This window comes from Cupressus sempervirens, chromosome 7 (genome assembly GCF_028749045.1).
Source record: "Cupressus sempervirens isolate cs-2001-9-10 chromosome 7, ASM2874904v1, whole genome shotgun sequence".
NCBI classification, from domain to species: domain Eukaryota; kingdom Viridiplantae; phylum Streptophyta; class Pinopsida; order Cupressales; family Cupressaceae; genus Cupressus; species Cupressus sempervirens.
The window spans coordinates 97,536,449-97,550,668 of NC_143124.1; the positions used below are offsets into that span (position 1 = coordinate 97,536,449).

The following is a 14,220-nucleotide window of genomic DNA, read 5'->3' on the forward strand; positions in this document are numbered from 1 at the left end:
AAGTGCAAATAGTAAATACTTATTTACATCAACAATAAGGCCAATTTTATGTCATTGAAGATGGATAGTTATACTTTTGTTAGCCTTTACAAAAGGGTGACACAGTTTTGTGCCTATACCCATAAAAATTGAAAATAAATACACTTTAATTATGCAAATGTCCTAAAATAAGCATGCATCTCTAGGTTCCTTTAAGTGATTCAAATTAAAATATTCCTAAAATAACAATAGTTCAATACCAAGATAGTCTTCCATACAAAGTGATGCACAATGAGTACATAAATTACAAAGACATAAGAATAGGTCACATGAAACATCATTAGTGTAGCTTATGGTAGGAATGATATAAAATGGGTATGAGACATAATTTGAAAATAATTTTTTTTTATTTCAAGGATCAAATTTTATATGATATAGTATTGCCCATGCTTAGCACATTTGATCGTGTATTATTATTAAGGTGGATAATGAACATATAAATATGAACACAAGAAATGATATGATAAATGATGAATTATATTCATATGTATGAATAAACATAAGATTACACACATACACACACACACACACACACATATATATATATGTATATACATATATATTATATATACATATATACATACACACACACATATGTATATGTATATCTATATACATATACATATCTATATGTATGTATATGTATATGTATATGTATATCTATATACATATACATATCTATATGTATGTATATGTATATGTATATATGTATATGTATGTGTGTATATATGCATATATATATGTGTGTATATATACATATACACATCTATACATATATGTGTGTGTATATGTGTATACACACATACACACACATACATACATACACACATACATATATATGAATGATTTAATATATTTATATATTAAGAAATAATTTATAAAAGCATAAGTTACTCATTTTTTGAAAGATAATTTGATTCTATAAAAAAATAAGTCATTCATTCATTATATATATGTATATGTATATGTATATATATACATATAAAATTTGATTCTATGAAAATATAGGTTATTGATTTTTTCTATTATTATATATAAAAAATAGAAAAAATGAATAACTTATGTTTTTATAGAACCAAATTATTTCTTAATTTAGCCGATAGGCTATTTGTGGGAACTTTGTTCCTAGAAATTATTTTTTTTACAGAAAATTTGCAAGTTGGCCGAAAAAGTTGTCAGTTTGGCCAGAAAATTAAAAAAAATTTCCCATTACTTATTTACTGGCCATTTTTTTAAATCTCCCTCCACTTTTAACTTTTAAAAAAAAAAGAAATGAGTGCAAAATCAGAGCAGGGGAGGCAAGCCTCAACCACCAAGCTCAACCATCTAGTTCAACTAAGATCCAAAAAATAGCTAACTCGCACAATATGAATAAGTTTTTTCAAGAATACAAAATAAAAAGATGAGAATTAATCTAGAATGTTATCTCCACTTTTAACTATTATTTTTCTTTTTTTATTCATTAATTGTGATCTCCACATTAGCTCATTTTGTGATCTATTTATTTAACTTTGGATTTTTAAAATTGATCTAGATTTTAGTTTTAAAATTATTTTTTTTTTTTTAAATATTAGTTTAAATTTTTCTATAAGCATTATTTTTTAGCTTTTATAATTTATTTAGTCAATAAAATATTTGTTAAACATATTATATATTTTTCATAATAGTTTTTTTGATAGTTTTTTTTAAAATGATATTTGATAAATTTAATTTAAATAAATAATATTTATTAATCTATTTATAATATTTTAATAAATATTATGTTATTTAAATTAAAAATTATTAATAATCTAATTTGTCCACATAAAATTATATTTTAAATATCCATTTTTAACTATTGTTTTTTTTTTCTTATTTATTTAAAAAATAGTTATTTGTGATCTCGACATTAGATTATATTGTGATCTCTATTTATTAAACTTTTAATTTTCTAAATTAATTTATATTTTAGTTTTTAAATCACTTTAAATTATTATTTTTATATTAATTTAGTTTTTCTTTAAATATTTTTTTTTCAGTTTCTATAATTTATTTAGTCAATAGAATATTTGTTAGAGATGTCATTATTTTTCATATTATTTTTTTGTATTTCTTTGTAATAAATTTTTTGATGGTTTTTTTTTTAATGATTAATTTTTTCATATATGATAAATTGAATTTAATTGTAAAAATTATGAAATTATTGAACATGTTTCTTAAGTAATATTCAAATTTCTTAAATATTGTAAATTTTATATCTATATTTTAATCTTCAACTTTTTTATTTTTGTATTTTTATTTTAAAAAAACTTATATTAACATTATTTAATGTTTATTCTACATCTTTCTCTTAAATCTCATCTCTTATAGGCACATTCATTGCATGTACAAAAGCATGTGATTGCTAGTATATAAATATATTAAATCATTCAATCAAAATAAATCAAAACTACTAGTAATAAATAATATAAATATATAAGCTTATATTTATAAGTTTTTAAAAATGTCGTATAAAAAAATCATTTTAATAACTTTTCTTAAAATATAGTTGTCTAAGCTCAGTTCTTTTCCTCAATTCTAAATTCAAAGGCACTCAACCTTCCTACGTGAAAGGACACCTGCGTGAAAGCATGTATAGAATAATCTCTAAACTCGCAAACAAGAATACACCTGAAAAACAGCGTGAAATACAGTTTCGAAATCGACTTTCGTAGCCGTTGAATAAAATCTCTTTTGACTATTAGTGCACGCCCTCTTTCCTGGTCGGTCTAATTGAGGAATAACTTCGTCCATCAGTTTACTTATTCTCTTCTGTACACATAAAATATAATATATTATGTAAAACATGGAATCACAAATCAAATATATGCATATTCTTCCCTTATAAATATAGATTGTAAGCAAGCTTAGAACATCATCACAAGCTCTATTTGCCATTGGTACATCATATTCAGCACGTTAAGCTTTCTTTCAGTTTTCTCTTGAAGCATATTGTTCTTGCTTTGAATTTTCTTTCATCAATAGATTTAGAATGATGGTTCCACAGATTCTGTCAAGGCTGTGGTCATACTTTGTGTTTGTGTCAAGCAAGAAGGCAAGGCTCACAGGGCAGTCCCCTGATGGAAGAGAAGCAGCCCTGCTTAATTATGTGCTTAGCAAGGCCGAGGAAGGAAATGCAGAGGCTGTGTTGGCTGCCATTGATGAATACACTCAAACAGTTTGGATGATGAACATTGGCAAGCAAAAGGCCTCCATTCTTCAATCTGCAGTGCAAAGACGTGAACCCAAATTGGCTCTAGAGATGGGAAGTTATTGTGGGTATTCTGCTATTACAATTGCTTCCAAGATGACAAAGGCTGGCAGCAAGCTCATCTCCATGGAAATGAATCCCAGTAATTGTAATGTTGCCAAAGCATTGATAAATCATGCAGGTAAGTTTATCTAGTTTTCCTTCGCTTTTGGATGTTATTATAAACACGAGGATGCTGAAAATGTTTGATAGTGTAAATCTAACCTCAGAGATCAAATGGGTTGTCTATTGGGCACTTTCTTTCATTTGAAATTGTAGGGAAATTACTATTTTTGCTTTTTCTTCTCATGTTTTGGTTTTGTCTCAGGGCTTGCATCAAAGGTGGATGTCATGGAAGGTACTCTGAGTGACAAAGTGGAGGACTTGTGTGAGATCTTAGATGATGAAGGGGCTCCACACTTTGATTTTATATTGATGGATCACTCCAAGCAAAGTTACTTATCAGATTTCTTGATGCTTAAGGAGAGAGGAATGATTGGTAAAGGAACTATCATTGTGGCTAACAATGTGGGTTCAGATTTCTCCAACTATCTGCGAAGTAAAACTAATGAATTGGAGAGTGAAGAGCACAAGTGTAGTGCAGAGTATTTGAGCTTCCTGCCATCTGTTATCACTGTTTCAACATTCAAGGCTAATGTCCCCATCTCTATTAGGACATAGGTTTTATGTGTTAAACATGTTTACAATAGAAAGTGAGTCTGTGAACTAGAGCTACAAGTAGGTGTTGTTTCCATCTTAATCTGCAATTTCTAGCATTATATTTGTTCATATTGTTTCCACCCTTTCGAGGTGGAACTCCTAGCTTATGTAATCCTTTCTACTAATAAATGAGTTTACGTAGCAATACAAGAATCTTGTTATTATTACTTCTGAAATGCGAAGACAAACTTGATATTTTGCGATGATGCAATATAAGAGCGAAAGGAAATTAACATCCACCTGATGGTTACCAATTTTTGAAATAATATAGATTAATTACGAAGTTTGGATTTATCAGAATTGCTTTGGTCCTACGCTGTGAGTCAATGCTATCATATTGGATGTTTCGAAAAAAAGAGCATTGCCACTTCAGCCAGGTGACAAGAAAGTTCAGCATGTCGTTTTGTCATAATCTTTGTCCATAAGATATATGTGGTTGCTCTATATAAAGTTAATCTTTGATCTCTATATAAAGGGGCATGAATATGTTCAAAGAAAAATGAACTTTCCTCATAGCGTCGCCCATATCTTAAATATAGAATATTTCACGTCTCTTTAATTTTTATTTGAACTTGACTTAAGAAATGATCATGGATATTTTTGGATATTTAATTTTTGAAAATTTAAATAAGTTATTGTAAAAATTAATTTAAAAAGGTATACCTAGTAATATTGAATTGTGGTTGTAATTTTAAATGATATTAAAAAATCAGAATTTTTACTTTCAGAATCTATTTCTTATTTCAATAAAAGTGGTAAGTTATTGGAATTTGTTCATAATTAAAAGAAGAGTATAAAGAAGTATAAATATAAACAAAAATCTCAAAACAAGCTAGTCAATCACTTACTTATAACAAAAAATACAAAATGTCTGTATCCAACAATTCAAGCTTGTTATCTTGAAAAACCACAAAAGCAATAATCATCATAGGCAAAGATAATACAATAAAAGATTAAACAAGAAGAAGAGAATAATACAAAAAGAAATAAATAGCAAAGGAGAAAAAGGGAGGAAGAGGTGGGAGGAGAAGATAGAAGGAGAGGGGAACCAATCAACATCAAGGACCCTCATTTTCTTTCTTATGGCCATAATTTATCCACCAAAATTTGAACTAATAAAAAACAAATAGAATGAATGATGGATCAGATAGAATATTTTCTTATACAAGGAAATTAGATTATCTAGATACCTTTAAAACAATCAAATGTTATTGAAATGGATGAAATTACTAATACATCAACAAGCTCTCCAATTGTGATATTTCTATCAGGATTTAACTGTGTGATTTTTTGAGTCAAACTCATTGACCTATATTTCATGAGTAGTGATTCAACATGAATCCATCTCTCATGAGAATAAATGGAACACTTAGCACTCATTGGATCTAGGTGATGCTCACTCCAATATTATTTCTCAACTCTTGATGATAATCATAAATAGAACATTGAACTAAATAGTAGTTAAAAATTTTACAAGTACACCATACAAAACACAACTAGAAAAATCAGAAGCCAAAGAGAAAGTTGTAGAATCAATTTTATAACTTGAGAGGCAAGGTCAAGTAGTAAAGGGGAAACAATGTATCCCATGAGCCAAGCAAGTATCCTGCAATAAATGCATACATATGGTTAAAACTTTAGGTATAACCTCTATAAATAAAGCATTTGAGTTATGTTTGAGCTAATGTCCATATAGAATATCTACTATAGCCTCTTCAATTCCATAGCAATGAGCTGAAAAATCATTAGAATCTTTTGTGAGTTATAAGAAAAGATATCACTCTATTCCCAACATAGTAGAGGGATGTGCACTCGTTACCTCCACACATCTCACATAGAACTAATAACTTTCTCCAATTTACAATTGAACAATAAACAAACAACAATATATAGTTGCGACTATAGCAACAAAATATTTGAAGTAAACTCCATAAAAGAGACAAGAAGCAATAAGTACATATTCTCCAAAACAAACTGCCAATATAAATACCCATCGAATTAATAGAGGAGTTGAAAGGGTTCTCCATACATATTGCAGAAGAACCAATGTGAAAGGAGGCGACATGCTACGTAACCATTAATCTTGTTATAGGACAAAATCAAATAGGAGACCCAAGATCTTGCTGATAATAAACCAAAAAATCCCACGGATAACCAGAGAACCCAGGAAAAAATAATCCGGACCTAAAATGTCACAATCAGAGACATAAATGAAGTGATTGAAGCCTTGAAAAAACCCCATATATATAATCTATAAAAACAAGTCATTCATGTAGAGAGAAGCCTTACACCAACCCAACAAAATTTTGGAATTAAACTACTTTTGTGTCTATACAATATCAATTTTCTGATCAAGGTTAAGGTTAAGATCCCAAAGATATCTTATACCTATAGACGACTTGATCTTGTTGAGAAGACACGTGAAATTTTATGATTATTAATTATTATTTTTTAATGTTGATGTCCATGTCAAAATGGGATGCCACATATTAGGATACATGAGTCTTTTTCCAACGGAAGGCAAATATATAATTGTGATATTAATGTGAGCTGCACATTAAAGTGTCATTGTCTAATAAGCACATGATCAATTAGATCACTAGATGAATTAGTGTTTTTGAGGTCATATGATATTCATTGAATATTGACAAAGCATTCAATTCTTGGGCTTACAAGTGAAAGCAAATATTGGCTGCTTGGACATGGGGCTCAAGGAGAATATTAAGGAGTTGTCTTAAAGAATGTCCAACTATATCTTGTTACTTGGTTTCATTGGGAAGCTAGTGTTTAAATGGCTTCCTCATCTAAAAGAAAAAGTACTCCTAAGACTCACAAGAAAGGAATGTAAAAGAAAAGGAATAAAAAAGGGGAAGTTACTTCTAGTGATAATTATAATGAGGATGAAGAGGAAATGGACACTAAAAAGGAGGAGATTAGGGAGCATAAGAAGAAAAAGTCTCATTTCTCTAACAAGATAAATAGGTCAAAGGAGATTACTAAAAAAGTAACAATATTGTCACCTCATAGAGCTGAAGATATTAATTGTGGGGATATAGAGGATGTTGCCTTGCCCAATGGTAATATTCTCCTTCCCTAGGGTTCCTAGGTAGATAAAAAAATAAATTGCCAATGCCATAGCTGATAGGGTTAATGTTTATTTGGAGTCATTGATTGATCTCTCCATTATTATCCTTAGTGATTGTAGATGTGAACAATGTAATTATGTTCTTAAGGCTACTATAAATGCTGTGGTATATCTGTATAGGGTTATCAAATGGTCCTTTCATGAGATTAAATATATTAATCTTAAGTTGTGGGATATAGAGAGTAAATTTGACATTCTTGAGGTTGTATTGAAATGGGGAAAAAATCTATGGAGGGTGTGGGCTAGAGAATTGGTATGAGAAAGGATTTGATTACTAAGTAAAGGGATGAGTCTAGACTTAAGGAGCTAGAGGACATAATTTCCTCTCTGCCAAGAATGGTTGTGTGGAGGCAGCTTTGAGGAGTGTTGGACATCTAAGTTGCAAAATTCTGAAGGCCTCTTTGGATCACCTTAGGATCCTTGTTGGCAAGATGGAAGGTCCTATTAGTGATAAAGCCATTATTCAGGTGGGGAATGAAACATATAGTCCTAGGGATGCTTCCTCTGGCTCAAGAAAAAGGACAAGAGTGAATACCAAAAATAAGGATTAGTCTTCTATGAAGAACATTCAAGACATAAAGAAGGATGCAAAAGATATGGAGAGATGGGAGATTGAAGTTGCTAAGGTTTTAAATAGTCTAGTCTAGTTTTCTCTTTGGTTTTTGTTTTTTTCTTTCTTTTTTTGGTCTTTTTTCTACTTGTTGGTTTCTTAGGTGTGTAATGGTTCCTCTGGGTGGCTTTTATTATTTTGCCAATCTTTCCTTTTGTGGGTTTTTTTGTGTAATTGGGCTTAATGGACTATGTTTAAGTGCTTTTGAAGTAAAAGGTTTCAAGGCTCCTACAAAACCTACTTTGATTTAATCAAAAATAATCTATGACATGCTCAACCAAACCTCTAACATTATATATTGATTCTAGATATTTTGAATGTTACTTTTCTCTTTATCAAAACTTATCTCAATCTATCCTACATTGTCATTGGACATTATTTATCCTTTATTATCACCAAATGTTTTTATGAAATTATAAGTATTGAAGCTATAGATATTATTTCCTTAATTAGGTTGACAAATTTCCAAACCTTCAAGGATTTCCTTTCTAGTTTTCTACCCTAGCTTTCTCCATTATTCCTTATCTATTAGGTTATTATGATTCGTTGCCATAAGATAACCACAGACTTGGTCTAGAGAATCAAGTTCAAACATTAATTAAACTCGTCAAAATATAGGTTTTGTTAGACTCTAGATTTGTCATAGTTGTCATGTTAGTCATCTAGGTTTGACGCTCTTTGTTTCATTACAATAATTTCTATCAATGTTTTGATTCTCCATTTGTATCATTCATTTTGAATGGTTATTTCCTTAAACCTTGTAAGATCACAACTTCATTGATCCTTACCAAAAGTATTTTGGAGTTGGACTTGGACTAATATTTTCAAATACTAAAATAAGTTTATTTTAATGGTTCTAATATTGGAGTACCAAAATATTTTTCCTTACTAGAATTTCCGTTTTCAAAATGATACCTTTTTTCACATCTTATTTTAGCTTGGCTTCCTTTTCAACCTTGAAGTTTAATATGCTTGCCCAAGTTTTACTAATTTCTAAAGCTCATTCAAGTGGGTTGAGAATCTGCATTGTCATTGAAAGCATCCAACATGTTTAATTGATATTGATAGCTTTGTTAGAGCCACATTTCTACTATTTAGATCTTATTTATGACCCAATGTGATCTTGTACTTACCAAGGAAACTAAAAAAATATTTTTGGATGCATTAATAAAACAAAGGAAATTAAGGAAGACTCCATGATCATAGTAAAGTTATTGTAGGTGATGATTTATTGCAAGGATTAATTTTTTATGCACTTTGGGGTGAAACTTTTAATGGATTTCATAGTCTTATTTAGATTTCTGACACAAATTAAGGCTTTGATTAGTGGGTGATTTAATTGTAGATATCTTGTAATCATTTTTTTTATAGAAGTGACCCAAGCATTTGGAAGGAGGATCACCCATGTGACAATGATGGATTTAGAAAATATTGATCAATCACTGATCTAGAGTATTCATCAACCAAATTGTGCACTTTAGAAGATACATTTTATCTCAAAAGCCAAATCAAAATAATACCAAATATATTTGAGTTCTCTAGTCTCTCTAATTGACACATCTAAAAACAATGACATTCATGGATTGTTAATGTGAATAGGGAGGTTCTAGTAAAGTAGCAAAAATACATGTTAATCTATCATAATTGATTGTCTCAACAATAATTATTCCCAAGGATTCAATCATTATCACAAACAAGGAAGGAGATTAGGGTCCTCCTATCTAATAATGAGCTAGAATTTTTTTAAAACTTGAATGAGATTTTTTGAATAAAAGTACATTAATGGGATTTACAAATCACAAGTGTGATGCTCTCTAAGGTTAGCACACTCAATTAAAGAAGCTTTATTGTCATATAATAAAAGATTGAAAACAAATACCCTCCTAGTGCCCTAGATTAAAATACAACACTAGGTTCCTTTAAGTGCTTCAAATTGAAATATTCCTAAAATGATAATACCTAAATATCAAGATAGTCTTCCATTATATTACTACACAATGAGTGTGTTTAATAGTGAAGGCGTTAGAACTTATCATGTTAAACATCAACAACTTAGCTAAAGGTAGGAATGAAAATAAATAGATAAGAGACATGATTTAAGTACATGATTTTCTTCAAAATTTCAAACATCAATTTCCTAGTAGACACAATTGTTGACACTTTGCACAAGATTGGCCTCAAATTAATATTCATGTAGGAACATATAGATGTAAGTACAAGTATTGATATGATAAATGGTAAGTTATCTTCATAAATATGAATGGAAATAAAATAATATTAAACATATGAAAAGTAAGTGTAACTGAAAAAGATAATAGAACAAAAAAAAAAACCTAGCTTTTTACAATTTTATTTAATTATATTAAAACATTTATCAAAATAAGTTTAAAACTAAATAAAATTAAAAAAAATAAAAAAAATTTACAATTGTAACTTTTAAAAAGAACTGAAACAAACTGAATTGTTGTAAAAACAAATTCTTATAAACATTTTTCTAACCGATTGGTTGATGGAATATGAATAGGAAATTAGGAATATGTTTTCTATTTTCTAATTGGTGCACCAATTGGAATAGGGAATAGGAATATATATTCTCAATTTGCCCCTAAAATGAGTTTATGTCCATTTCAAAAAATATCTATTATTGAAATATGTCATTCTTATTCTCAATTCCTATGCTTGCAACCAAACTAACCTAAGCTCATTTCCTTTCCACATAGAGCTATTTTTTGGAATGGACATAAGTTCATTTTAGAAGCAAAATAAGAATGTGTATTCTTATTCCCTATTCAATCACCAACCACACAGACCCTTAATAAGGGTTTGTTTGGTTCATGGAATTTAAAAAACCGAGATTTCTACAAACCTTAGTTTAGCGAAATCAAAGTTTTGCAAATCTTCATTCCAATTTTTGGGATTTTACTTAAACCATTTGTTTCACTTGGAAGATGCGTGTGAACACACATTTCTATGCGTAAGCTTGGAGTTGAAGGCGAATTTCAAAAAGTAGTCCAATCTATTGTTTTTACACTCCTTAAAAAACATAAGCAAGTTTTGATTTTCAATTCTTACTTGGTAGTAGGAAGTTAGAAAACCTGGTTTTGAGGCAAGATTAGAAGCCCGACAGGCTAATTCTATTTTGCCAATTTTAAAGCAAACACAAACAATTTCAAATCCAGATTTTGAAAAAGCCAATTCCTATCTTCTTTCAACCAAACGAACCCAATTCAAAGACACTCAACCTTCCTACGCCAAAAGACAAGTGTGTGAAACCGCGTATCGAATAATCTTAACTCGCAAACAAGAGTACACCTGAAAAACGTCGTGGAATATCGTCTCCAACTCGACTTTCGTAGCCGTTAAATCAAATCTCTTTTGACTACTAGTGCACAGCGCCTGTTCTGGTCGGTCGGTATAAACGAGGAATAACTTCGTCTATTAGTTTACTTGTTCCCTTTTCTAAACATTAAAAATAATAATATGTAACAAAATGGAATATTAAATCAAACATATGCCCAATCACCCTTATAAATATGGAATGTAAGCAAGCTTAGAACTGCATCACAAGATCTATTTACCAGTTGTCCATCATATTTACCACGTTAAGCTTTCTTACAGTTTTCTTTTGAAGCCTATTGTTCTTTCTTCGAAGTTTCCTTTATCAATAGATTTAGAATGATGGTTCCACAGATGCTTTCAAGGCTGTGGTCATAATTTGTGTTTCTGACAAGCAGGAAGGCAAGGCTAACAGGGCAGTCCCCTGATGGAAGAGAAGAAGCCCTGCTGAACCACATTCTTAACAAGGCAGAAGAAGGGAATGCAGAGTCTGTGCTGGCTGCCATGGATGATTACACTCAGAATGTTTGGATGATGAACATTGGCAAGCAGAAAGCCTCCATTATTGAATCTGCAGTTCAGAGATGTGAACCAAAATTGGCATTAGAGCTGGGAACATATTGTGGGTATTCAGCCATTACAATTGCTTCCAAGATGACAAAGCCTGGCGGCAAGCTGATCTCTATAGAAATGAATGCAAATAATTGCAATGTTGCCAAAGCAATTATAAATCATGCAGGTAAGTTTTATAGTTTTTCTTCTCTTTTGAATGCTATTATAAGCATGAGGATGCTCACAATGTTTGAAAGTGCAAATATAGAATTAGAGATCGAATGGGTTTTCTCTTAGACACTTTGTTCCATTTAAATTTATAAAGAATCCATTGTCTTTAACAATTGTTTTTCACATTTTCTTTTTCTATTTTGGTTTTGCCTCAGGGCTTGCATCAAAGGTGGAAGTGATGGAAGGAACTCTGAGTGACAAAGTGGAGGACTTGTGTGAGATCTTAGATGATGAAGGTGTTCCACACTTAGATTTCATATTGATGGATCACTCCAAGCAAAGCTACTTGTCAGATTTCTTGATGCTTAAGGAGAGAGGAATGATTGGAAAAGGAACTATCATTGTGTGCAACAATGTGGGCTCAGATTTCTCCAACTATCTGCGAAGTAAAACTAATGAAATGGAGAGTGAGGAGCACAAGTGTAGTGCAGAGTATTTGAGCTTTCTGCCATCTGTTATCACGGTTTCGACATTCAAGGCTGATCTCCCCATCTCTGTTAGAACATAGGTTTTATATGTTAAACATGTTTTATTCAGTAGAAAGTGGGCCCTTGAACTAGAGCTAAAAGTAGGCTTTTCTTCCATTTTAATATGCAATTTCTAGCATTATATTTTTCATGTGCAAATCTTGAGCTGGTATTGCTAGCTTATGTAATACTTTCTATTAGTAACAGAGTTTGCATGGAAATAAAAGATACTGTTGAATCTAAAATGCATAGACAGGCTTCGTTTCTTCAAATTATGCGGTATGAGTAAGAACAAATGGAATTTAATGTCCATGCAATGCTTATAACGTCTTGTACTATTGGAAACATGTCAATTAATTTCGAGGGTTAAATCCATTTCAATGAATTTCATCGCGGGTCAATTTAATGCCACTCGGAGGTTGAGTAATAAGGTCCTTGTCAATTCAGCCAGTTGACAAAAATAATTCAACAAAGCGATATGTCATATTCGGTGTCCATGGGATATCCGGTCGTTCTATATGTTAAAAAGTTAAAATGAACTTTAAATTTATCTTAAATATCTTAGAGTCACGTGTCTCTATTATTAGCTCAGACAAACGTATAAGTGTATATAATTTCATAATTTATGATAGGGAAAAGAAAGTGTATGTAATTTTATAATAAAATAAGAGTGACTGTAATTTTGAACCATATTTAAACTAAGGTATTCTAAGTTTAATAAAAACTAATTGGTAATAATTTGTTATTCTTTTAGGAATTGCACATTGGTAATAATTTGTTATTCTTTTAAGAATTGTCATTCTCTCCATCGACTCAGCTGAATTGATAATGGGGATTATGATGAATCGTCGGCTACTTGCAAGTTTGGCCGTTTAAATATCCCGTTTTAAGGCTTTGAATCCTGTTTAGAGTAGAAAGAGGGATTTTAAGTTGAAGATCCTTTCTTGTTGCATCTCTGTTACTTGGATTTTATCAAGAATGAAATATTATTATATTTATACACTTGATTCTATTGAGAAGATGTCTTGCATTTTATATGATTTTATTATAATTTTGTAATGTTGAGGTAAGTGTCTAAATGCAATGTCATATATTTGGATTGGACAATGTTTTCTTAAGGGAGGGTAGAATGTGCACTAATATTATTATTGGTGATGGATTTGGGGTTCTTGGTCTAGATTGTATAGTCAATTGGACTCGTTAGGTAAATAAAATTACTGATAGGACTTATAATTACAAGTCTATATTGGTTTCTCAAGCATGAGGTTCAAAAAAACAAGGGGATGTGTTGCAGAATGCATAGTCACATCTTGTAACTTGAATCTAGTGGCAAACTTGAGGTCAAATTTTATCAATTTGTCATTTTTCTTAGAACTTTAATAATTAGTGGTAAGTTGGTTTGAAAACTTTCTACTTACTTTTTCCTCTCATTTTTGTATTGCCTTTGATTCCCCTTTGAATTAGGGAATATACTTCTTGAAAGAGCTTGACATTTATATGTCAATTATACAACTATTATCACAATGATTTACTTTAAACAATCTTAACCATATGAGTAATGTTAACTAAAACCATAACAAGATACTCATACACAATTAATACCAAATATGTTAACTAGGGAAACCCTTGATCAAAGGGAAAACCTTGGTGGGGATGGTACCCACAAGATGAAGTACTAATCTAAATATTCTTTGTTAGAGGATAGACCCTGCTAGGAATCTGTTACAACATTCAGTACATATGAGTCTTTGTTGGGAGACTTTGAATCCCTATTAGGAGATTCCAACCCTATTAGGAGTTATGCCAACCCTAATAGAGGTTGTGGAAGATAGTTGGACCCACTGCCCAAATA

General features: G+C 30.6%; 2 protein-coding genes across 2 annotated transcripts; both read left to right on the top strand.

Annotated features, from left to right (window-relative positions):
• Positions 1-2,933: 2,933 nt before the first annotated feature.
• Positions 2,934-4,191, top strand: LOC149545669 (uncharacterized). Its single transcript, XM_089794276.1, has 2 exons — positions 2,934-3,449; positions 3,636-4,191. The coding sequence occupies exons 1-2, from the start codon at positions 3,050-3,052 to the stop codon at positions 3,986-3,988; spliced, it is 753 nt and encodes a 250-aa protein (XP_089650402.1). The 5' UTR covers positions 2,934-3,049; the 3' UTR covers positions 3,989-4,191.
• Positions 4,192-11,358: 7,167 nt separating this feature from the next.
• Positions 11,359-12,613, top strand: LOC149545670 (uncharacterized). Its single transcript, XM_089794278.1, has 2 exons — positions 11,359-11,857; positions 12,057-12,613. The coding sequence occupies exons 1-2, from the start codon at positions 11,623-11,625 to the stop codon at positions 12,407-12,409; spliced, it is 588 nt and encodes a 195-aa protein (XP_089650404.1). The 5' UTR covers positions 11,359-11,622; the 3' UTR covers positions 12,410-12,613.
• Positions 12,614-14,220: the final 1,607 nt, after the last annotated feature.

Coding starts and splice junctions, on each gene's coding strand:
- LOC149545669 (XM_089794276.1), top strand. CDS start 3,050: ATGATGGTTCCACAGATTCTGTCAAGGCTGTGGTCATACTTTGTGTTT. Junction 3,450..3,635: donor AGCATTGATAAATCATGCAG/GTAAGTTTATCT, acceptor GTTTTGTCTCAG/GGCTTGCATCAAAGGTGGAT.
- LOC149545670 (XM_089794278.1), top strand. CDS start 11,623: ATGGATGATTACACTCAGAATGTTTGGATGATGAACATTGGCAAGCAG. Junction 11,858..12,056: donor AGCAATTATAAATCATGCAG/GTAAGTTTTATA, acceptor GTTTTGCCTCAG/GGCTTGCATCAAAGGTGGAA.